At 34.6% G+C, this 27298-nt stretch overlaps 1 protein-coding gene across 3 annotated transcripts in view; it reads right to left on the bottom strand.

Annotated features, from left to right (window-relative positions):
* LOC150109475 (armadillo repeat-containing protein 8-like) overlaps positions 1-27298 on the bottom strand; it is a 235349-nt gene that overhangs the window by 58116 nt on the left and 149935 nt on the right. For 2 of the 3 annotated variants that reach the window (XM_090408488.1, XM_090408496.1), the window contains exons 11-12: positions 16182-16299; positions 952-1043 (exon numbers count right to left, since the gene is read on the bottom strand). In XM_090408488.1, the coding sequence (XP_090264614.1) occupies positions 952-1043; positions 16182-16299 (210 nt within the window). Of the gene's footprint in view, positions 1-951; positions 1048-16181; positions 16300-27298 lie in introns of all 3 variants that reach the window. The other variant, XM_090408504.1, reaches the window with a different exon arrangement.

Below are 27298 nucleotides of genomic sequence, written 5' to 3'. Positions count from 1 at the left end.
AGTATCATAAGTTTACATAAGAATACTGTATCGATAAATACAGTACAGTATTTACGATTTTCTTTAATAACATTTTCTTTTTTCTAGCTCACTTTATTGTAAGAATATAGTATACCATACAAAGTATGTGTTAATCAGCTGTTTATATTATCGGTAAGGCTTCCAGTCAACAGTAGCCTATTAGTAGTTGAGTGTTTGGGAAGTCAAAAATTATATGTGAATTTTCGAACAATGCGGGGAATCAGTGCCTCTAACCCCACATTATTTGAGGGTCAACTGTATATGCACACACACCTACACAAACGCCACAAGCGCTTGTGTAGTGTAAATGTGCAGTGCTAAGATATTCCCTAATTTGCTCCCACTAATAATTCAAGATTTGTAGCCTATGTTAGATCTGAATGTAGAATGTTTGGATGTAGTAATGTACGTCTTCAAACTATGCTACTAAAAGTTGAACTTACTGTTATGGAAACACTGCCACATTTGTATGTTGCATCACATGAGTTTTATGATAAACACACGAATAACAACATGTTATTACGGATATAAGTAATCCTCATTTAATTGCATCCAGAAAACGTATATAATATATACATCCAATCAGCAATAATAATTAACATATTCGAGTGGACTGATATAAGATGATACATTATGTGTGACATTTCAATATTCAAATCGCTGAATACTAAATTAATCGATCAGCTAACATGCCATACATGCATTATATTAGAATATATTTAATCTTCTACATATGCACATGTAATCTTATTTTTAATAACATTCTCGTACAATTGAAGTTAACAAAAAAAGGATAAGTTTAAAATTTTGCATATCACATATTTTAGAAAAATATGAACCAGTGCTTAATCAGGTTCAAAATTTCATTACTAAAATACTGGGAACTCAATCTTGATAGGCTCCCACTGAAAGATACAAAAATACACCTACCTTTTTTCTTATCTCTTCATCATTTGCACCTAATGAAGCAAATGCTCTAAATGCTGCCTGTTTCATTTCTTGAGTAGTTCTCATTTCCTGTTCTAACTAGTTAAAAGAAATATGTGAGTCAAACTTCCATTGTGCATAGTTATTTATACACCTAAAGTTAAGTTGATCTGCTTTTCTATAAGGATAAGTCATAGAGTAATATTTCCTATATTATTCCTGTCTAATGGTACTACACTGGAAGCTGTGACACCAGAACATGTTAATATGCAATCCCACAATTATTACTGTGGAATTGCATACTGACACATGTAATATAATTAGGATTCCCTTTTGTGCTGTTGAGGGACAGTTACACAAATGACAACTAAATAAAAGGAAACATTACAACCAGAAATTCATTTAACAGCAAAACAGAGCTAAGTAGTGAAATTATTCATTTTGGACTATATGTGCCACTGTGCCACATGTCAGGAAAAGTGTAAAGAGCTGGTGATGCCAGTTTAAAAGTAGAGTGCAGCATATGAAAGTAGAGCAGGTGTCCAACAAGATCTTTAAGCACATCAATGATACTAGCACAAAACAGTGTGCAGGCAGTGCAGAGTTTAATTAGACAGACTCATGGGCTTAAAGAAGACATTTGAAATGAGACCTTTTTTTTTACTATTGACTGAGCCACCATAAGGTCTGCAACCATCTTTTTTGAGAGTAGCATAGTCAATTTGAGATTTCACTCTGCATGGTGATGGCAACAGGATACTTCATTCTACTGCTATGGCTTTGATACCAACTGCTTTGAACAAGTACAAAGATAGCAAAAACATTTGAAGGATGTTCATAATGTATGGCTTCACAGTAATCTTTGTAGGCTACTACTTTGAAAACAGACTGAGAACAAGTTGATAAGTTTTGCCAGATTATATTACTAGTGAACACGCTGATTTGCAGCAAATACATATGGAAAACTACAATGAAACCAATAGTATATTATAAACTTGCAGAAACTTTCAGCAATGTGAAAACATATCTATCCAAATGACAACTATTTGCAATTTTTTTTTTTAAAAAAAGGGGGAGGAGAGGGACTTTGTAACTTTCTTTACATAATATAGCAATCAACAAGCTACAATAATGTGCTATCAAAGTTTAGTTAAATAAAAATCATCTCTATAGATATCAATAGTACATCTTAAGCAGTCTATAATGATTACAGTGCATGACTGAATCAGAAATATATTATTTATTTACTTAGATGCTGATATTTCACTTGGTTTCTACCCAGCATCTTCAGAGCACAAACTGTTTGTCTTGTTCTTCAGCTTCATTCCCATTGAAGTGGGGTTGCTGCAGATCAACCTCCTCTATTCAGTTCTATCTAAGCTATGTTCTCCAGTCCAAGATCTAGGTGGGTCCCTCTCAAGCTGTCCAAAGCCAGCACTGTTTAGGTCTTTCCTTACTTTTTTGCCTGGTGGCTTCATCTTCTTTTGTCTTGCCACATAACATGGCCAAACCATCTCAGTCATGATTCCTTGATCTTCCCAGATACATGGGTTACCTTCATTGGCCCCTGGATCAGTGAGTTTTTAATCTTATCCAATCTTGTTATATCCCATGCAATTCTCAGCATTATCATTTCAGCTATATCCATTCTCTTCTCTTATCACAAACAGTTTGTCACAGTATGCAAACAGCAAGAATTAGTTGATAGTGGGAACAGTTTAAAATTGTAATGAACAACACAAAGAACAAAAGTCCTCGTCAGCACCATCTATTGTTGGATACAGAGAAAGGTTGACAAGTATTAATTTGATCTTAAAATTACCATCTCCCAGATTTTTGGTAAATTGATACAGTCATATGTTGAGGTTTGAGGAATGTTTTGTAAAACTGTTGCTGACTAAAAAAAGTCTCTGATTTGTGATGACTTCCATGTAGCACTTTATTTTTTCCATGTAATCCTGTGTGAAGAGGAATCAAAGGCAGAGTCTACTAGTCCTGATTTGCCATAACGATGATACTGAATGAAATTCTTATGTTCTCCGAGGCAGATGTCAACAGATCTTCCTGTCTGTCTGCCATAGTAAGCCACTTCACAAGTACAGAAAGTCTTAAGTTGAGGTCATAAGTTTGCCATCACACCTAAGGAAGTAGAAATAGTTTGCCATCAAACCTACAAAGTAGAAATAATGGTGTTCATAAAAAGAGAAATATATGACCTACCTCTAGTTATAACCAGTAACATTTGTTTAAAGTTAACATCCTGGCCAAATCTAAGCCTTCCAAAAAGTAACATATCACAAAAAAAGAAATCACAACTTTAAAAGAGCTATACAATAACACAAGTACTGTTATAACCAAAACAGACAACATTAATGGTACTGTGGTAACAAATCAAAGAGAACATAATAACAAAATGTACAATCTCCTACAAGATCATTTTACTTGTGATACCACAAATCACACTTATTGTGATGCCACTAATGCACAAAAGAATGCAGTTCATAAATTACTGAAAAGTCACTTCTTATCCCAAAGAAACTGTTAACAAACTCGAGGAGCCTTTTCATATAAAGCCAACAAGAATATATGGAGCAATTCACAACTTACTAACATTTGGCAAAATTACTAGCCTAAATTACTAATAATGACTTCGGTGTAGCACCGAAGTCATTACAAGTCAGAGACTTTTTTTTGGAGTCAGCAAAAGTTTTAAAACATTCCCCAAACCTCAAGGATAGCTGTATCAATTTACTAAAAATCTGGGAGACATTCATTTCAAGATCGAATTAATACTTGTCAACTTCTCTCTGTATACAACAATAGATGGTGCCAATTAGGATTTTAGTTCTTTGTGTTGTCCATTACAATTTTAAACTGTTCTCACTATTAATTAATTGTTGGTGTTTGCATATTGTGACAAACTGTTTGTGTATTAAATGTAAAATAAACATATTATTTATTTTCTTATTAGTGTCTTGTGAATTAAACGGTGATAAACCCAATGTGATCAACCTTATATAATGTATCAGCTAAAAATGCGTGCATTTAAATGGTTAGATCCATGAACTATGCTATTTTCTTATGATAGTGTCCTTTTCAAACATTAATGATATGTAATTATAGATTTACAAGTATTTTTCTTATTTTCAGTGTTCAAAGTTCAGGTAAGAACAGTATTTATTTCTTTATTTATATTTAAGATGATGATATTTTCCTATTTTACATGCTGAAATTTGATACTTCAGAATCTCAAATATGTAAAATAAGGAAACTGTCACCGACAACAATCAAAAACAGTATCATGATTGCATCCTCATATAGCGGTCATTTGGAATATGTACAAATAATTATGATAACTGAACCTAAAGATTTTGGCATATGTACAGATAATTTTGTTTTCCCCAATTATGCTTTTAAAATCCAAATGAAACAACAAATTTTTCATACTGATCCTAAGTACCAAATTTCATTAATCAAGGGGAGGAATTATCATTTCAAATCATTCTGCCAATAAAAAGAGTCCAATTATTTAAAAATATAAAATATAAAAAATCCCATTAATTTTCTACTTTCCCTATGTTGTCCTTTTTCAAATTTATGTAATAACTGGACAAAAAAAAAAGCTACAGGCTTGGCTGGTTGAGAACATCTATTCTCCAACCAACAGTTCATTAGTTAAATCTTGCTGTAGGCATGCATGTTTGTGAATGTCTTTAGGCAGGAGATAAATTTCATTGGCCACACTGTTTGCTGGAAGTCTGAAGTGGCTTAAAAAATTCTTTGTTTGGTTTCTAAAGTAGGGTTTTTCTAGATTACACATAACACAACTTAGCCTGCTCACAACACTAAAAACCAAAACTGAAATAACCTGACAAATTTTAATACAGATCCCAAATACCATAAATATCAATTACATTTCAATACATTACATTAAGCATGAAATGTTCTTTCCTTTTTTAAATAATATCTCAAATATGAAGGTTTCTGAACCTATAGCACTTTAATGTTACCAATGGTTTGAGAGAGACACTATACTAGATTTAAATGAATGCATTAAGTAAACAAACACATTAAGCTTGCCTCCCTCAAATGGCAGTTGAGTCTATGTCCCCTCACCAAGGCTGCTGAACAAAACTTCTGCCCTTCTATGTTTCCCTTCCCCCCCCCCCTCACCTTATGGTACAATAGTAACATTGCCTAAAGAAAAGGCAGACCTGTTGACATTAGTCTTCTCTCCAATGCTTGTTTAGATCAGTGCTTCTCAAACTTCTGGATGTCAAGGCCCCCTTTGGAAAAATTAAAATATTTCACGACCCCCTCTCGAAAAAAAATCGTAATATAGACATATATTATTATAATATTTATTGTATTTATATTCAATACGCAGCAAATATTATATTTTTAGCATCTTACATACACATTTGACATGGCACATTATCTCATATTTTATATAGATAGATATATTGTTATTGTACATTTGCAGTACAAGCACATGAAACGTAAAATGATTAGTAATAAAGAAAGAATTAAAAACATAAAAAAAGTTTAATAACAATTTAATGTGATGGATGAGTTTCAATACTGCTACACCAATATCATGTGAAATACTTGAAACTGCAATTATTAGATTTCTGTTTGAAATGAAACTTATATGAATAAGCATATATTTACTAATATTCATTAAGCGCCGAAGTACGCAGGAAGAAAAATTTGTGAACCCGCACCGGTGTGTGATTTTTTCCCATTAAAATATAAAAAATAACAAAAAAAGAAATAATAAATAATAAAAATTCAATATGACGTTTCTTTTAAGCTAAAAAAATCTACTTAGTCTTAAAAGATTTTAAATTTGTTTTCATTATTCCCCCCCCCCTCAACAAAACCTACGGCTCCCAAGGGGGCCGCGGCCCACAGTTTGGGAAGCGCTGGTTTAGATGACTAAGGTAAATCTCTTTCCACTGTTCTACAAGCTATGAACAGTATACCTCCTCTGATCTTACAACAGAAGAACATTAGAAAACTACTCAAATAGCCTTGATACTAATAGGAGTCCCCCAGGTCTATAATGTGATTACCAAATTGGATTCTGCCTTTCTCATTCTACAGCAGATCTCACAAATCTTACCAATCTTTAGATGCCGGTCTTGGAAATATTTGAAAAAACTTGTGATACTTTCAACTATTTTATGATCTTCTCCTCTACCCTTTGTGAATGGAATGCTGGTTTCCTCAAATTTTATATGAACAGCTGCTGATAAACATCCATACAGAATTTGGCTCAAAACTTATCAAACCAATTTCTCATCTTCCTTCATTCCATATACCTTTGTCCTCTAAAACAGTCTTTTCCTATACCATTTTACTCAATGAATATACAATCTCCAGCTCTTCAACAGATTTCTTCCTTCTCTTTATTCACTTGCTCACATACAGCAATGTCATGTTATAGGTCCTGAGACCTCTAATGTCTGGGATTGATATATAAAAAAAACATTTGTATGCTGTAAATACTCAAAAAATATTATTATTATTATTATTTAACACCTCCAGGGAGTCCAAAGACTCATCGAGGGAGGGCACCTGTTCTACAACTCTGTCTCCACCAACTGATTGCAACTACACCAATGCCATCTACCACTATTTTAGAAAATCACAAACATCCATGCCCATGGCGGGATTCGAACCCGCAGCCCTTTGCCTGGAGAGCAGATACGCTAACCACTTGGCCAACCATGCTGGCATAGGGTGGTATATGAAATATCAATTTAGGTATTTGTTTAGTGACATTGAAACGATACTTAGAAATTAGGCTGTATAGCATTAGTTCTGGAAACACTATTATGCTCAGAAGTGTCAATTATGTTTGCACGAGCAAACATAATTAAATGACAGACTGAGGAGGAACGTACTCTTGGAATCAAAATGATATTGAGTTTCTAGCAGTGGGCCACTAATGGACTGGTGACATGTGTGCCTGCAGAGGGGGGTGCAAATGGGGCACTTGTCTCTGAATATTTTCTACTCCTGGCCCCCAAGAAACCCAGGTGACCAAATCTGTACACAGTAATCAAGACAGCCAAATTGTAGCTTTATAAAGAAGGATAATAACTTCCTATTATTTGTTAGTGTGCTTTTTCAATATCCAAGTAATCTTTTGAGCAAGTTTACCAACTTTTGCAATATGCCCTCTAAACTTCAACTCTCTGTCCACCATTGTCCCTAGCCTTATAAATTTCCTGCAATCCAGTACCTTAATATGATACACCATATACAACCTTTTCAACCTAAAATGCATAACCTAACATTTTGCAACATTAAATTGATAATGCTTATCTTCTGTCTGCAGCTTGTCACTTTATTATAAAATGTGAATAAATTACTAAGACCTACCTTTTACAAAGCTGTGCGACCACTATAGAGTATCGCATCCCTATTCATCCACTGATAGATTTTACCTTTAACCAACTTTTCCAATATCTTAACAACCACTTCTGATATATTAATTGGTCAGTAATTTGCTACCTTTGTCTTGAAGCCATCTTTATACAATGGAACTATTTTACCCTCTTTCCACTCCACTGGAACCGTGTCTGAGTGAATAACTTCAACAGGGGCAATGCCAATTCTCTTGCACATTCATGTAATACATGGCTGAAATGCCATCCAGTCCCACTGATGTTCACATTCATATTTTTCAATATGCTGAACACCTCCTGTTCGTTTACCTCAATTTTGATATGCATCTCTGTCGTCATATCATCAACCTTCCTACCATGAGCATTGTTTAAAGTCATCCCACCACAGTCATTTTTCCTGTTACTTGCAACATAACAAAAAACTCTTTGGCGTTTACTTTAGCCTGCTTAGCTAATTTTCTCCCATAATCGTATTTAGCCTTACTTACCAAACTAGTCATCCTTTTTGCTTGCACTGCGTACTGCTCATGGGTATGCTGATCACCTTTTTCTTTATATTCACTCCACAGTGTTTTCTTTCTTTTTTTTTTTTTTTTTTGCAGCTCTTGCTTTATATCTCTATTCATCCAGTTAATTCCCACTTGGTTTATCCTCCTGACCTTGGGTATTCAGTCTGATACTGCTTCTCTTACTCTCTGAACACTTCCCATACATTACTGACATTCATTCCTTGTAGTTTCTCAAACCATGGCACTGCTCCAAGACGACTCCTAAGTGTCATAATTACGTTGTATAGTCCAACATAAACCCTTTCTTAACAGAGAATTCCACATGCCTGGCAACTTCTCAATTGGAGGCAGAGTGTCTACTTTGGTTACGGATATATCTTCTGATGCTATCAGATCCAACACTCTGTAGTGTAAACATTTATAAAAGAAATCTGCGACTTATAATGATTTATTTAATAATTTTAATTAAATCAAATTTTAAATGTTTCATAAAACACTTGATTTTAATCAAGTTTTAGCCAATTCTTTCTTTTAAGGTTACACAGTGGTCAGCATTCATAGTGAAGAATTTATGGTCATAAACACACGTGTTGGAGTAATTACCTATAATTAAGAAAATAACACTCGACATTTCGACTTCTATATCGAGATCATCATCAGAAAAACATGCATATGCAGAGAACACAAGCTACATGACACTACACAAAAGTAAGATAAATCTAAATGCTTTGTTAATCACTGTTATCTTATTGTTTTTTTTTTCTTGCTTTATAGTTATTTGTGTATTGTGTGGCCTTTCTTTTATTTCTTAGATCCTTTACTATACTATGATTAATTGTTATATCACATGTATCTAGTTAAGTTGGTGTCTTCTCTTAAATTAATTCTTTTATCTTTCCTTTTTTTTCAACTACTTAAACTTTAAGATTCCCAAAATTGTGACGCTGCTGGTGAATATGCCTGTGAACGAGGTAAATTCACGAGTGCAGATATCCATCTCCTACGCTAAAAGAAATAAAGAAAATTTATTTTATTTATGACTGTGCCACCTGAGTTCTTCACATAAAATATCGGAGATATGTTCTAGCACCTGTGGGATACAGCTAATTCTAATTGTGGGCTTAATTAACACTCGTGGCAATTCCCCAAATTCTCAGCATACAGGTTCGGAGTTTTTTGTGAGGTAGTGCATTGCACAAATATCAGGCAATAGTCTCTATTAAGCAAACAGTAACTTAAAGTAATTCTACACTATTATACACTTTTCATACTTCTTTCTTAATCTCATCTTGAATTTCAATTACTGTCTAACATTATTAATCTTGGCAGTTACAGTGAGAAGAGATTTTCATATTCTACAATTCTGGCTGACGCTATTCCTAACTTATGTTATGCTAATATTCTGATTTCAAACCGTGCTATCTGCAACAATACTATTAGCCTAGTAATCTATGTCCAGTGGACTCACAGTCATCCTTCCGCACTTAACTATTAATACAAGAAATCTACTCACAGGTCCTTAGTAACACATACAGTCCTATCAGCACATGAGATCCTTGGCTGTTTCTGCCGATTCCTCCAATCTGTTCTGTGTACTGGATTTCCTCGCTTGGTGGCTATCCTTCCGTGATTCACTTGCGGAAGGAGGAGCACATCTTCGCCGATGGAACTAGGTCAAACGAAGGCATCCTGCTTTCATGCACGATGCAAGTTCCCCTTACTTGCTACACATCATGGAAACTTTCAATGCTTCTTCAGAGCTCCCGTTTTCCATGGGTTGCACACCGACGAATCCAATCGGGCCTATAGACTGTAGCTAGAGGATTACCAGAAAGAGAAAGAGAGCCTCGTTCTTAAGGCCTCCTGTATACTGCTTTTGGAGTTCCGTGTTTCAGGATAGGAGACCCCCGAACATCCTGCAATCACTCTGACGTTAGTAACCTTGAGTGTAGGTGGGAAAACTTCCTTGTTCGAATGACCTTCAGCGCTATTGTTAGCTTTCAAGTCCCAGACGTAATCCACTGTAATCCTTTTTTACTCGAGGTAGAACTATTTCAACACTAGGCTATTTTTACAATATCACTCCTGGATTTACATAAAGTGCACAATCTTGAATATTTATACTATTTTACTATTTTTATGAAAAATTCAGTGTTACTCCTTGTGGGTTTACAATCAGTATGGCAATGTGCAGTTTTATTATATTTACGATCTTTATAAAAGTCAATGGCAAAAAAAAATTTAAGAACTTCTACTGCATCGAATTTTTTACCCTAGCCTGACCTCTGGTGGGGGAAAAAATTATAATGAAAAATAATAATAATAGATAAAATATATACAAAAATATACATTAAATAAAATAAATTTTCATACAGATAATAGAGGGAAAAAACTACCGTATTTTTCAGACCATAAGACACCTTTTTACATAGAAAAATCAACTTAAAATTGGGGTGCGTCTTATGGTCCGAAGGTAATATTAAAATATGAATCTTTACATTCTACTGAAACTGTTAGCGAAGTTCAATTACTGGCGCAATATGTTAATAAAATTAGTAAGTATGCCACTGAAGGTAGGTACCTAAGTTATCTCGCTGCATATGGGTGAATCACCGATTTAGAGCATCAATAGTCATTAGTGTGTAAACATATGCGCTTTTGTATGGTTTATTTGAATCATTTTTTATAAGTCATTACAATTTTTATCTTAAAATTAGAAAAAATGAGTGTAAAACAAAAAGACTTTCATATAACGTGAGTTATAAATTAAATGTGATAGATTATGCAAAACAATATAAAAACAGAGCAGCAGAAAGACATTTTGGTCCACCACCAACAGAAAAAATGGTCCGTGAGTGGAGAAAACAAGAGGAACAGTTAAAACTGCTATGTAAACACAAGAAAACATTCCGTTTGCACCTAGAAAAATGGCCAGAATTAGAAGTACAAATGAAAAATTGGGTAACAAATCATCGAAACATGGGAATATCTGTTTCTACGAAAATGATGGGCAACTGCTAATGGAATTTTAGATTTTACCAGATCACCGTCTTGGTGCTTTAGATTTATGAAAAGACACAGGTTATGCATGCGTACAAAAACCACTCTAGCCCAAAAAATGCCGGCTGACTATGAAGCTAAAATTATAGAATTCCATAGATTTGTCATATCAGCGAGAAGGAAATTTAACTTTGAGCTTAATCAAATTGCGAACATGGATGAAGTGCCTCTAACTTTTGATGTTCCTTCAAATCGGACAGTAGATTCGAAAGGCACCAAATCAATAGTGATCAAAACAACAGGTTACGAAAAAACTCACTACACTATAGTTTTAGCTTGTTGCATGGCCGGAACAAAACTACCCCCATGTTAATCTTCAAGAGAAAAACGTTACCGAGAAATGAAATTCCTCGTTCAAGATAAAGGCTGGATGGACGAAACAGGAATGAAATTATGGATACAAAAGATATGGGCAAAATGTCTAGGTGCGTTGTTTAAAAAGCCTGCGATGTTAGTGTGGGATCAATTCAGAGCGCATAAAACAGAATCAACCAAGAAGCTTCTGAAAGAAATGAATACAGAATTAGCTGTATTCATTCCTGGAGGCCTTACAAGTCAATTACAACTCTTGGATGGATCTATTAATAAACCATTCAAAAATTTTATGTGGGAAGAGTATGAAACAATTTCAGAAGTATGTACATGGGTGAAAAATTCATGGGAAGTTGTGAAAGAAGAGACAATTATAAAGTCATTTAAGAAATGCGGGATAAGTAATGCGATGGATGGCACCGAAGATGACGCAGTTTTTGAAGGAAGTGACAACAATAGTTCAAACGAAAATAATACGAACGGTGACATTAACGAGACGAGTGATAGTACCGAGAGTAAAGATGAACTGAATATTGCTAATACAAATGATTGTAACAATAAATAAAAATTAAGTAAGAATTTGTAAATATCTTTATATAATAAAATATTTTTTTCTAAAATAGTCTCATAAATTTGGGGTGCGTCTTATCGTCCAAAAAATATGGTAAATTATTTATAAAATAAAAACTTTTTATTTTATAAATAAATAAAATAGCAGAACTACATTAAGCACATCTCTACAGTCCTCTTATATTACAGTTTCTTTGTGTTGGGGTTCTACCATCACGTTCTGGATGCTTTGCCCACGTAATTCACTCTGGGTATTTCATGTGGCAAAATAATTTTTATCTGCAAAGAGAAGGTACGGTCAATGGTTTCCCCCATAGCAGAAACATTTACATGGAAGACTTTGAGTAATGAGCTCTCGATTCAGCAAGCCTAAAGTCCAAAGTCTGGCTCAGATGTGTTGATATTTTTGCCATTTGGCCCCACAACTGTGAAACATTACATATATTCCTAAGACACCTGAACAGACAGCACAAATGTATCTAATTTACCATTGAGATTGAAAACCATAACTCTCTTCCTTTTCTAGACACACTTTGTCACACATCTTCCCTCGGGCTGCCTTTCGTTCACTGTCTACTGCAAACCTACACATACAGGCCAATACAAACATAAAAATTCATACCACCATTGAACACAAAAACTAGGGGTTATCAGCACCCTCAAACATAGAGCACTAGCATTTGCTCCAGTGAACAGATGCTGAACATAAGTTATGAAATGAGTAGCCAAACATTTATAAAAAATGGCTACAACAAAAAAAAAAGCAGTTCACAAGATCCTCTATAATAATATCATTAAAAGCAAAAAAAAGATTCAAGAATGCCATACCATACATTAGAGGAATATCAGAAAAAAATAGATAAAACAGTACATAAATACAACATTAAGGTAACCTTCAAACCTCCTGCAAAATTAAGAAGTATACTCATCTCATCCAAAGATCCCCTTTCCCACCAAGAGGTTTGCAAAATTCAGTGCACCCCAACTACCATATCTAGGGGAAACAGGGTACACCATCCCAATAAGAAAAGATGAACATAAATTCCTCCACTATGGCAAAACAGGCCTGTCAGACCATGCACTTCAAACCTGTCACAGAATCAACTGGAAAAGCACCAAGTCCCTGCACTGCACCAAAACTTACTTTGAAAGAAAGTTCAAAGAAGCCTGTGAGATGCTGAAACATCATCTGAATCTAAACAAAAATGATGGATTAATAATTCCAAAAATCTGGAGGACCCATCTGTAATCTATATAGCATTCAGAAAATGATGGCAGAACCCACAGCACAAGGAAACTGTAATAAGAAAAAAGAAGACTATAGAAATGTGTTTAATGCAGTTCTGCTACAAAACATTATTTTTATTTAGAGTTATTTTTATTTTTCCCTCTATTATCTGTATATTAAGATACTGTATATGTATAAAAATTTATTTTATTTTGTTAATTTATATTATTGTATATATTTTATCTATTTTAATTATAATTTTTTTTTTTCACCAGAGGTCAGGCCATAAATGATTAACAAAGCATCTCACTTTTGTGTAGTGTCATGTAGCTTGTGTTCTCTGTATATGCATGTTTTCCTGATGACCTCAATATAGAAGTCGAAACGCCAAGTGTTATTTTCTTATTTATAAGTAAAGTAATTACTCCAACGCATGTGCTTGTGTCTCCATAAATTCTTTACTATGAATGCTGACCACCGTGTAATCTTAAAAGAAAGAAGTGTCGTAATCCACGGAGAGTTGACTCACAACCAATGCAGCCACTACAGTAAGATAAAAATATGTTTCCATGTTAATTAACCCAATCAGTGATGAAATGAACTTTTGAAGAAAATATTGTTTAATGAAGTATTGCACAAGGGTATTAAAAGAAAAATTATTGACAAAAATGCATGTATGATCCATAAGGTAACTTTAGTATATAAATTTTCCACACTGCTGAGGATTTTTATGCAGTCATACCTGTTACACCAAAGCATTTATCTGAAATTGGCAGGGTACTACAGACTGCCATCATTTGCCAGTCAGGTACTCCTTTAGAGGTGCAGAGAGATGGAAATCACTGGGTGCAAGTTAATACTGTGTGGAGGGTAATCTAGAGTCTCTCATCTGTAGCTCTATAACCACTTACATGTGCTATTAGCAATATGCATAATATAGTGTTACAAAGAAAATACACTAAATCTAAACTTTTCATGATATAACTTCTACTCTGTAGATTTCTACCAGACTGATGAAGTTCGGCCAGTGCAATGCCTTAACATTCTGCAGAAACTGGATCACACTTCACCCCCCCATTCATATGACCACATTTCTAGTTATCCTGCCATCCCCCATCTTGCAACTGATAGTGCAGTACAGCAACTGTGTGATGTACAAACTCACTATTCAATCCCCATCCATGAACACCAATAATTCATTTTCACATGTGATGTGCTATCACTTTTTTTTTAGAATAGAAATATAAATAGACATAGATAAAAATAAATTAATATGGATAATTAATTATTTACTGGCATAAAATGTTCATTCAAGTTTCACAGGCATCTTCAATATAAAGAATGGAACAAAACAATATTATACATAACAAAAAAAATTCAATGGTGCAACACTAATGCTTTAGTAAGGTAACAATGACTAAGTATTCCTAGATTTAAAATTTAGAACTAGAAAAGATGAGAACTAAGGAATAATATTTCCCATAAGAAATATAATGTAAGCTATCAGAACTAGGATAAAAGAAAATTCAATGAACTCTGTAAGGAGGCTGAACAGGCTACAGCAAACTGATCCCAAGAAACTTGTCGAAATAAAGAATTTGGATTAGGACAATTTAGTAATGCCTGATTTCTTTGACCCATTCCATTAGAAATCTATTTTTGTATAAAATATTAGTTTTTCTCAGAGTCAATGGAATAGTTTGTAAGACTCAACTGCACATGTTCAAAAAATTCAATTTTTTGAACCTGTGCAGTTGAATTTCAGAATGACAAAAATATCATAAATCAAAAATGCAAGGAATCTGGTAGAGACCTAGAAAGTCTAATCAAAAAAGTGTGCTTTTAGGGTGAATAAAAAAAAATAAACATTTTCCAGACAGAATGTATGCAATGTTACTTAAATATGAAGTGGCCTGAGAATTTTTGAAATGTATTCAGATACTACCTTAACATATGAGCTTGAAATGCAACTGATTTCTTGAAGAGGAGTCCTGCAATTACTGAATGTTCTGTTGATAAGTGGAACACCATGTTTTCACTGAAGCCTTATTCCATCAAGAATTACATCACATGAAATCTATAAGTGCTAGAATTAACATCAAAGTCTTGCATCAACTACTTGCTAGATAATATTTAGCAATATTAACTAACAGGTATATCAGTTGGATATACCACCATCATTTTGAATTTTTCCGAGTGAAACAGTATATTCAGGTGACAAAAGTTCCCACTGGATGTGTTGAAAAGACATCCTGCTAGTGAAAACTATAAGTTTGAGATCAACCTTAAAAAAAAAAAAAAAAGTTCTTTAGAGAACAAATTAAAAGCTTTGGATTAAAGATTATGTCAAATTTATCTCCACAAATTTACATGGCATATTATTATTATTATTACGTAACATCTCCAGGGAGTCCAAAGACTCATCGAGGGAGGGCGCCTACTCTACAACTGTCTCCACCACTCAATCCAAATACAATGAACCGCAACTATTATCATCATCATCTACTGCCCACCACCACCACTAGTATTTTTCACAGACAGCCACAAACATCCATGTTCACAGCGGGATTTGAACCCACAGCCTTTTGACTGGAGAGCGGATATGCTAACCACTCGGCCATCCAGGCTGGCATATTAAGGACACAGATATGTCTAAATTTTCTAGCTAAATACAAGTGGATCAATTAGCAGAGAATATTTAAATCCTAAGCTTTAAACAAAATCATTGGGAGATAGGCATGTGAGGAAGGTAATGAGCATACTAGTCTGAATTTTCAGTTGATTATAATAATGACATTAAAAGCAATAATTTAAACAGAAACAAATTGAATTTGGCTCGACACAGGAAAATACCAAACTACGTTCCTTAAAGAATGGCATTATCCTTCTGGACACTGCACATTTGCCACTTATGAGAGGTCTGAGTCAGGGGAAAAAAAAATCCAAAATATAACACCTATTTCTTCTACATCAATACAGCATTATTTTCAACTTCAAGGACAATTTAACAAATATGATAGCTAAGACATGCACCAAGAGTGTATTAAAACAAGTTTTGGTTCCTAGGTACCTATTTTTAAAGTTATACAGAAAAATTATATACCATAAATATCAGATAGAATCTGCATTACACATTACCTTCATGCTTAAAAACATTCTGTTTTTTGCTCCAGATCTGAGGAGTCTCTGGTTGCTGAAGGGGAGTGACTGAAGTACCAAACTTGTCTGGGTAATTCAGCCTAGATGCATCGATAACCTGGGAGGTGTATACAAAACTTGATTACTATACAACTTGATTTCGAATAACTTAAGAAAAGTTCCTCCTGCATGCAATACCATATTCAGATTTTACAAAAAATCTGATGATTATATCCACTGCATAACAATATTTTAAAGATACATGCACAACTGAAAACGTTTAGGTATATATATAAAGCAGCACATTTATATAGATAACTGATCAATCCTTTCCAAGAGGATAAAAAAAAAAATTATTAAAAAAAACAGCAATAATTTTTGTGTGCAACTTTAAAAACTGATATTTAACATGAAGTATAATATTTTTAGTTTAATACAGTTCAATTAGTTGGCTGATATCTTATGGGAAGGCATCAAATTTCTATATACAGAATTTGGGCTGCTTCCAACCTAGATTCAGTTACTCGAGTAACTGAATTTAGAACCTAAATTTCAGGTTCTCTTGAGACTACACACAGTCCCAATTAGAGAGGCTCCATTGCTGATGTTCACACAACTGTTCTATACAAGTGTCTTCAGGCCAGTTTATTATTATTATTAGAGACCTCCTGTGAGTCAAAAAAAACTCACTGAGGGAGATCACACACCACCCACACCAGATCTCCTACCTTCTCTTAAATCAATTCACACTAGATACACTTACCACTTCGAGAGGCAAACTGTTCCACTCACTGTTCTGTGAGAGACAAATCTAGCTCTCGCCCCTTTCTTAACTGCACATATATTCACATTTTTACATATATCTTCTCTGTCTTCCTCTCACCAACTCCATATAATGAAAAATTTCATGAACTGGTATCCCATAACACATTTCAGAAGTTTATAGGTCTGTCATATCATTGCTCTTCCCGTTTAGTTGCAGTCAACATGCTCTCAATCTGTCCTCTAATCTCCATTCCAAAATCACAATACCATTTTTGTAACTATTTTTTGCATTCTTTCCACCGCTTCTTTATCACCTTGGACCCCAGGAGACCGAATCAGAGTACAGCAGTCCAGTTGCACTTTAAAGAAGCAAATTGACATTATCCTTTATTAAATTACTTAAGGAATTGAACACCATAGATACGAATATAAATTAAATTACACTTTAATAAATATTTCCTTACATTATCCTTGTCATTTCAGCACTGAAATATTATCCTTTGGTTGTATTTGCAATCTTTGTTATGTGATATCTTTGAACTTCAAATTTTTATCCATCACAACTCCAAGATTCTTAGCCTCATTATCATCAATTTCTCTAAAAATAATCCCAATATGCTACTGGGAATCTCATCACACTAAATTGAGTAACTTTACACCGTCACGGCATCGTTTGAAGAAGGTTAACCTGTTCAATGTCTGGCCAATTTTGGCTAGACAACTGAACCTAATTTTACACTAATTAACAGGGAATGGACAATCATTATCGTATGCCTAGTTCCAGCCTATTCTGCAAGTGCTGAATATCAGCAGTATCCTTGATTACCCTACTTATCTTTGCACTGTCAACAAATAAACTGAACATCTCCTGACAAGTCCTTCCCAATATCGTGAATGTATGGAGTGAACAAAAATTTTCCAAGGATTGATCTCAGGGGAACACACACTACTGTTCAGCTAAAATCTGGCACAGTCTTCTTTATCAACAACTACCCAACAGAAACTGTCAGATCAAAGTTCTCCATTTCATTCTATCTTCCCAAATTCTTCCTGCATGTGCAATATTCTAGATCAGGTTTCTTTTTTTTTCTAAATCTTATCTTATGTGGGTTTCTTCCTCTCAATTTTTTTTATGTGGGTTTCTTCCTTTTCATTTTATACATTTTTTTGGTATTCTTTCTAAAGTCATTCTCATTATACAGTGCTTGGAAAGAAGTCCATGGACACCATCCTCCATGGTCATCATACCATATAACGAGTCATGTTTGTAGCCAGTATAAACTGGAAGAATATGATGCTCCCAAAACTCATGGAAACTGTGCCTGGGTGAAATGGATGCCATTGCAGGCCTATCTGGTCAGCAAATTGTTGACAAACTGGAGCATCCCAGTTCAACAAACAATGATACCATACTGAGATGGAAGCACAGGGAGTCAACTGCAAGTGCTACCCACAGTGGACAATCCACCACACTCACTGAATATGACTGTGAGGTGCTCCAAAGGATAATATATAAAAACCACTATTTGTCGGCTGACCTGCTGAATGTGGAGTTGCGGGCATCAACTGGAACACAAATCTGCACAAAAATATTCAGAACCGAAGCTCACAATATATAGATTTCCATGGGAGGACTACAATACACAAGCCACCCATTATCCAAACTAACATGCAGCATAGCCTTCAGTGGTGCAAAGCACGTGTACAGCGAGATGTGGAAGTTGGAAAGCTGTGTTACAGAGCAACAAATCAGTTTACACCCTCTACTGAGAATATGGATGGGTATGGTAGATGCCCAGTGAATGTATCTTACGAAAGTGTGTAATTCCAACTATGAAATTTGGAGGTGGTAGTGCGATGGTACGGTCCTGTTTTTCCTGGTGTGCCCTTGGTTATGCCACAAACACTGAACTTTGAGAAGTATCTGAACATTCTGGACAATGCAATGCTTCCTACTTTGGGGCATTTCTATGGAACTGATCATTCTCTCTTTCAGCAAGACAATGTACTGTGTCATAAGGCTGATGCAGCTGTTACTGTGTGGTTAATGGACAAGAATGTCACCACTTTAACATCATGCAGCCCTAATCTCAGATCTCAACTCTATCGAACATCTATGGGATGAACTGCAGCACTGGATGAGGTCACAACAGTTAAGAACCTCTCATACATGCCTACAGGAAGAATGGTCCAAAATTTCCATTGATTACTATTGTACACCTGTGGAAAGTATGCCCTGTAGGATTGCTGCAGTCATTTGTTCCTCCCACTATGGTGTCCACCGACTTCTTTCCAAGCAGCGTATGTCCAAACCACTTTAAGCAAGCATTCACAGACCTTTCTTCATCATTTCTAGTTCCAAAATATTCCTAATGCTGCATTTCTTATCCTGTCTTTTGTTGTTCCTGCCAACATTGTTCTTTTAAACTTTCATATCCATTGCTTATATTCTACTTACCATATTTTTTGCCTTATAAGATGTACTGTTGTATTGGACACACTGTATTTTTCATGTTTAATTTTTGGGAAAAAAAAATTCTTTGCAGTATAGGACACAAAGTTTTAACAATAATTTTTTTTAACCTTTGGAGTCAATAGTCTTGTTCAAGGGCACATCACAAGTCAAAAGGTACTTCATCCATATTAACTATCTGTGAAAGTTCAAAATTATCTTGTTTTCTAGCATTTATGATGAATCTGTGAAACTCAATTTTATTTTTGAATTCGTCTGGAATTTTTTGTGATATTTTAGTTTTTGCACACATGCATAAATCATTTCTCTTTATAAATCGAAAGCACCTTGATGGCGACCCTGTAAAATTAATATTTCTTTCTGTTGCCAATTTTGCTTGTTGAATAATCATATTTGTAGATATGCAGCAACCCAATATTCTTTGATCCATTATCCAAGTTTTGTTAATTCATTTTCTGGTCATTTTGCCGGTTATCTGTAGAGAATGTGTTTTTTTAGCAATTGCTTCTATTAATTGCTGCTCTTGTTTCCTCCAAGTTTGTACCATTTTTTCTGTAGGCAGAGGCCCCAAAGTGCCGCTCTGCTGCCCTATTGCCATTCTTTTTTACGTACTCAACCACACTATGCTTAAACGCAATCATATAGCTATGTCTCTCCTTCATAGAGTCTATGGGTTATAAAAATATTTAAATATAATAATGTACTAATTACTAGTTTAAATGCATGACCGTTAACAACCATGCAACTATTCAAACTGATCACTCATTACTGACAAGCGATGATGCACTGTAACTGCACATACATAAAAAACACATCAGTGTATAAAACGAACTGTAAGATGCACCGCTTTATAAGACGAGTCCTAATTTTCAGATAAAGTTTAGGCACAAAAAAGTGCATCTTATAGGCAAAAAATACAGTATGTCTCATTTCTGTTAGATCTCATGTCTCTGCTGCATAAGACAAATTATTAACCAGTTAATCAAAAGCTTGCACTTCAGTGGGACTTCACTGTTTCAAAGTAGACTACTTACACTCTGTTAAAAACTGTAGCCCAGTGAAATTCTCCTTCATGTCTCCTGATCTAAACATCCATTACTAAAAAATACATTTCCCAAATATTTGAAGTTTTCACAACTCTTCAAGACTTGCACATTAAGTCTATCAGCATTAACTTTTACATTTTCTCTACAATTTAAAACCATGATCTTATTCTCCTTGCCTGTGGTTCTGTGTCCTACTGTTTCATCTGTAGTTCTCTTCAATGTATCAAATCATCACATCATCCAAACATAGCTGTTTCTCCTTTCTGGTTACTTAACTGTATTAAGGACACTATTCATCACCATAATGAACAACAATGGAGATAAGACTCTTCCTTGTTGCAGTCCATTATTAAGTATAAAACACTCCAAGTTATCAAATTTAGTCTTCAAGATAACATACATACATATTCTTGATTCTAACTATTTCTTCTTTTCCTATACCTATCTTTTCCAAGATTTTTCCCAAACTGAAACCAGTCAAAGGCATTTTCCAAATCAAGAAATGGCATAAATAAGCATTTTCCAAATTCACAGTATCTCTCCACCATTTGTCTTACAGTAAAAATCAAATCAATAGTTAATTGCCCTTTTCTAAAATCAAACTACTTTTCTCGTAGGCCTTCATCTATTTTTTTCCTCCTAATCTTGCTGCCATTATCCTTTTATAAATTTTTGAATAGTGACACAATGTTATTCTTTTATACAGGGTGGTCCATAAGTCACGGAGGTGTTTAAACATTTAATAACTTATTAATTTATTTTATTATTTTTTTTTTTTGTTATAATGAAATATAGAACCTGGAAGTGTTTTTATTTTATTTTGGAAATTTTTCAGTGCCCTCACCACTAGAGCCACAATGGAATTCCTAAGGTACATTTCTGGAGAGTGAACAATTTTGCAAAGATCTACAATTAATTGCCCATCACGTTCTCTAGATCTGACAGTTCAAAATTTCTTCCTATGGGATTACTGAAGGAAAAGGTGTATTTGAACCAGACAATCCAACAGCTGAAGGAGAACGTTTGTGCAGAAATTAGAGCGCTACAGCCAGAAACATTAACAGTTGTCAATAGAAAGGACAAGGGCCCCGTCTTTGTGAATCTGAAAATGAAAGGCATGTACATGATGTGGTTTTTCATAACTAATAAAAAAAAAAATCTCCAGGTTCTGTATTTCATTATAACAAAAAAAAAAAAAAAAAGAAAGAAAGAATAAAAATAAAGATAAAATAAGAATAAAATAAAGAATTATTAAATATTTAAATCTCTTTGTGACTTATGGCCTGCCCTGTAGTTATTACACTCCCTTCTTGATCCTCCTTTACATATAAGAACAATAATCCCCTTGATCTGATCATTAAGTATTACCTTCTTTTTTCAGATCAGTCGAAAGATGTCACATAGCCATTTCAATCCTGAACTACCAAAAGCTCTGATCAATTTAACAGGCAAATCATCTATCTCAGAGTATTTTCAATTCTTCATCTTCCCTAATACTTCAACCTCGGCCAGACCTATTTCCCTATTATCTCCTGCATCATTACATTCATTCATTCCAGTTTCTTTCATTATGGCTCGCATCCTTAAAGATCTCCGAAATAATATTCCACCAGTGTGCTTCTTTTCATTATCTGTTTCCACTGTTCATCTACACACCTCTTCTGCCGTTCCTACCATTCATCTTGAAACTTTTCCCATTCTTCATGTACCTCATGGGCTTTGGATCTGATCCAAATCAAATTCTTGCTTTCCCTCAGATATCTTTTTTTTCCCTTCCCTTGCCACATTTATTTTTCATACACACCTTAAAAGGATGCTATAAGAAGTGTATGATCTCCATCTAAAGCAACAGATAGCAAAACTTTGATATTCATGATTGATATCATTCCATTCTTTATAAAGAATGAAATAATGTATTATCGATTTTTGCTCACTATCCCAACTATACTTTGTAATTCTGATGCTTTTTCTTTTCTCAAACCAGCTGTTCCCAATTTTGAGATCATTTCTGATGTAAAAATCTAATAATTATTGTCATTCCTCATTTCTCTGACTAAAACCAAATGGTCGTAAATTTTTTTTTCTACTCCTGCTCCTCTCACCTGTGCATTAAGATCTTTTATGATGGTGATGATTACGCTCTTATTCTGAATAATACCCTCTAACTGTTACTCAAATAACGTCTTTTCCTTCAAAGAAAATTTATATTTTCTAAAACTCATGGCTGAAAATGCTGGCCGCAAATGTTCGTGCTTTGAAATGCTTCTACCATCTACTTTGCGATACTAATTAATCCTTCAAGTGTTTTTGGTAAGCATCGATAAAATTTTTGGATATTTTCTAACGAAAATGCATTCTTTAATGTTTCATTATGTTGTAATTCCAAAACTTCCATCTGTAGATGGTTTTGTACGTCATCAATGTCGACATTAAAAGGGTTCAAAAAGAATCGCATTTCGATGCTATTTTTATGAAAATCCACAAATCTTGTTGAAAATTCTGTTTGTAAATCTTCAGTGATACCAACAAAAGTTTCCCTTTGTGTTTGTGATCCAACTGTAGATGCAGATTTGCAACATATATGAGGTAGATTTTCTTCCATCATATGTTTCTTCAACAGACATAGTTTGCCTTCTTTTATGTCAGAAAATAGTTCTACTAGTAATTTACCTTGGCCCTGCAGGTTCAAATTAAGTTCATTCATTAAGGTAGGTTGTAATATCTACCATAAATGCAAGAGACGTAATACATTTTTTATCAGATAGTTGTGTAACGTCCTTATACTCAACCGATTCATTATGAATACTTTGCTTCTTAAATATGTTTTGCTGATCAAAGAAGCTTCTAATTTATTAATAATTTTTTCTAAGTTCACAGTTCAAACCCTTGTATTGGCTTTCACGTTCATTCTCGTAATGAAGTCCGATATTATATTTTTTCATAACAGCAACACTTTTATGACAAATAAGACAAAGGGGCTTATCCCCATTTTCAATAAAGTACTTGCTGTTCCATTCATCATTAAACCATCTTCATCTGCAATTTTAAGTTTTCTTGAACCCATTTTTGAAATTATTTCTAACAAATATATAATACGGACCAGGGAACGCAACTGCATAAGTGCGCCAAAATCTCAGCTGTCGTCGGATGAAGTCGCCTTTGTTATCCCCGCTCACAATGATTGACACAGTTGACTCGCGTCAAGTTGCAGGGCGATATCACGAAGTATCGGTATCAAATTATTTTTAATTTATTATTCATATTATAAAATGTATTATTTAAATAATTCAACATATGGGCCAAATGCCATGTAAGTGTGGTCAACCTTTTGTGGGCCACCAAAAATGCACGTTTGGGCTTTTTTGGCGGCCCACAAAAAAGCACAAAAAATTTAGAACAGGGGTCGGCGGCCCCCAGAATCATCTACTCTTGCATTCTATTTTGTAATTAACTGTTGTCACCACTGAAGATAGCCTGTAATATTCAGGCTGAAATATATGGCCTTAAAGGAATAATATTACTTATCTCTTGTGTTTTTTTGTGTTAACTCAAGAAACCTTTCAGGGCACAACAAGTCAACAGTTTATATTCCAACATTCCCTTTAGCCACCTCAGCTGGAACATTATAAAATATGAGCAAATTATTCAGACATGATCTCCCTTTAGCAACCACATACACTGTTCCTTGAAAGCATAGCTTCTTTCACAACCCATTTCTGTATGTGAGTTCTTATTAACTTCTCTAAAATCTTCACTACCATTCCACAGATACTGTTATCTCGGTAGTTAGATATACCAATTTTTCAACTACCCTAGTAACAAAGGAACTATCATATTTCGAACAAAACTGAGAACATCATGAAATAACAATATTTCAGGTGGCAGTGAACTTGAAGTCATCTAGTGTGAGGTAGAATCTAACAAGATCAATTACATAGTGGGGCATTGTTACAGACCTGATGGATCAGCTGCTAGCGATGAAGAAGTGCATCACCAAATAGAGACAATGGGCAAAAAAAGAGTAATCATAATGGGAGACTTTAATTATCCAAATATTGATTCTTCTGAGATTATCTTCTGAAATTATCCAATTTTTAGAAGAATGAAACTGAATTTATTGAGTTGTTGCAAGACAACTTCCTCAAGCACCATATGACAGAAGGAACTCGAGGTCAAAAAGTGTTAAATTTGATTATAGCGTCAGAGGATGTTTGAGTTAAAGACAACTATTCTGCCTCCGGTTGGTGAAAAATATGCAGTACTCACTTGGGAAGTGACTAAGTTTTTGAATGTTCCATTCAGAAAAGATTGCATACTAAATTAAAAAGCCAGGAAATTATGACCAGCTGAGGAGTACACTCAGTTCAGCAGAATGGTATCAGTTGCTGAAGAGGAAGAATATTGACAGTGCATGGGAAGCATTTAAAAAATACTTAAATGATGCAAAATCAAAATGTGTCCTGCGAATTCGAAGAATAAATAGGGTAGGAGTCAAATGGACATGTAATCTTATTAAGCAAGAGATTCGTAAGAAATGGATGATACGGAAGGAATATCATCTGCATAAGGATGATGTCCATTATGAAAATTATAAGCAGCACTCCAGAAGAATCAACTGTTGTACAGAAAACCAAGTCTGAGTATGAAAAGAAACTGGCTCTACAAGCTAAAGACAACCCCAAAGAATTCTATCATTATGTCACAAGTGAAAAAGAATGAATATGAAAGAATAATTCTTCTCAATGCAGATGGTGTGAAGGTTACAGATGCAGAAGAGGTTTTCCAACTAATGAGTCCCATTTTGCTACAAGCTATCAACTTGGCGTATGCAGCATTGTGCTCACTGATACCTCTTCACTGGATGAAGAAACTCGGAATTCAGCAAAAGAGACTGATGAGATATCAGCACAGGTGCTAAGAGAGTGTTCAGCTGAACAGGCTATATAATTTGAGTCTCAGAACAGAGAAGATTCTGCAGGAATGGAAAGAATGTATTATAATTCCATTGCACAAGGGTGGTGCAAAGACCGACGTATCAAACTATCGACCTATTAGTATCTCAGGAGTGGTGGTGAAAATTTTAGAAAAAAGGGTCAGTACTCGCATTCAGAAATGGGTTGACAGTGAATCTCTACTTTGCAATGAGCAACATGGGTTTACTAAGGGAAGGTCACGTTTTAGCAACTTGCTCACATTCTATAACAATGTTACCATTGAACCAGACAATGGGAATGAATACACCATGACACTTTTGGATTTTGCTAAGGCTTTTGACAGAATACAGCATGGTATAGTATGCCCACAGATTCGAGACCCTTCAACACTTCTGCGCATGTCATAAAAAGGAGAATCCATTCCGATAATAGGGTAATCAATCCGTCTTCTGGGATGAGTTTATTTATTATTACAGGTGGGAAAATTTAGCTTTTCTTTTACAAACATTGTAGTTTTTAAACTAGTACAGTGACAGACAAGAAAGCACATGATTTCACATGTTGGCGACCAATTCGTACATCCTTCATTTCTTTCTCCCCTTCAGCATGAATCGACTATTCTTGGCAGAAAGCCAAGCGGAGCTCTACAAATTGTGAGTGTACTATAGACTACTGCATAAATTGGAGAATATGGGTTTGGGTTATAGAATATTACATGGATAACAGGATTGCTTACAGACAGATATCAAAAAAGTGGTATGCAGGGGATGTGAGCTTGCAAGATTTAAGGTAACTAGTGGTTTCTCACAAGGATCAATCCTTTGGTTCACTGTTATTTAATCTGTACATTAATGATATTGGGAAGGATTTCGCAAGCAACATACAGCTATTATCTGATGATGCAAAGACAGGTAATCAGGAATGCTGCTGATATGCAGTACTTGCAGAATGATTTCAATAGGCTGGAATTGTGGGCATGGGAAAATGGATATCAGTAAATGTAAAGTCATGCACTTTGGTATGATTAGATATCCAGTCCTGGCTCCCTGGAGGTCTCTTAATAATAATAATAATAATAATTCATTTTAGTCAAGATTATCTAAATACTAATTTTTAATAAATGCTATCAAGTCAGAGCGGAGCTAGTAAAAAAAAATGTTTGATTAAACCAAAAATGAAATAAAATGATCTAACAAATTTTAGTGTCAAATACTAATTATTAAATCCATACAAGAACAAAGTTGCAATATATCTAAGGACAACAGACAAAGAGGTCTAATATAGCTATGCATCTGGCTAGTTTTTTTTTTTTTTTTTTTTTGTTAATAGGAACATGGAATCTGTATGAGAACATCCTCTAATACAGAAATCTGTTGGCTCAGCTGGGCTGATGTTTAAACTTACAGATTGCATTGAATGGTACAATCATCTATTACCTAAACACATTTAAAAATATCCATGCCATAGTGGAATTTCAATCCAAAGCCTATAGGTTGGAGAGTGGAAATGCTATTCACTCAGTCAATCATGACAGTAAAATAATCTTAAAGATTCTTAAAAATGCAGAAAAGAGTACTATAAATGGAATCAGAGATAATAAACAATAACATGAAAGTTGAATATAAAGACATCCTCATTGTTTAGAGAAATTACTTTGAAAGGTTGTTAAATGAAACAAGAAGTAACACAATAGTTGTACAAGATGGCAGGGTTGTCAACTGTTGACAACCCTGCCATCAAACTTGGGAAACCTCCTTCAATTGGAAGAACTAGTCATCAGCAGTAATGACCTCACTAAACTGTCACCCAGCATTGGACTGTTACGCTATCTTCATACTTTGATTGCAGATGATAACATCTTGGATGAAATACCTGCTGAACTGGGAAGCTGTGTGAAAT

This window comes from Typopeltis vanoorti, chromosome 2 (assembly GCF_054136105.1).
Source record: "Typopeltis vanoorti isolate ZY-2024b chromosome 2, IOZ_Tvanoo_1.0, whole genome shotgun sequence".
NCBI lineage: Eukaryota > Metazoa > Arthropoda > Arachnida > Uropygi > Thelyphonidae > Typopeltis > Typopeltis vanoorti.
The sequence above is the reverse complement of the archived record's forward strand: the minus strand, read 5'-3'. Positions and strand labels throughout refer to the sequence as shown.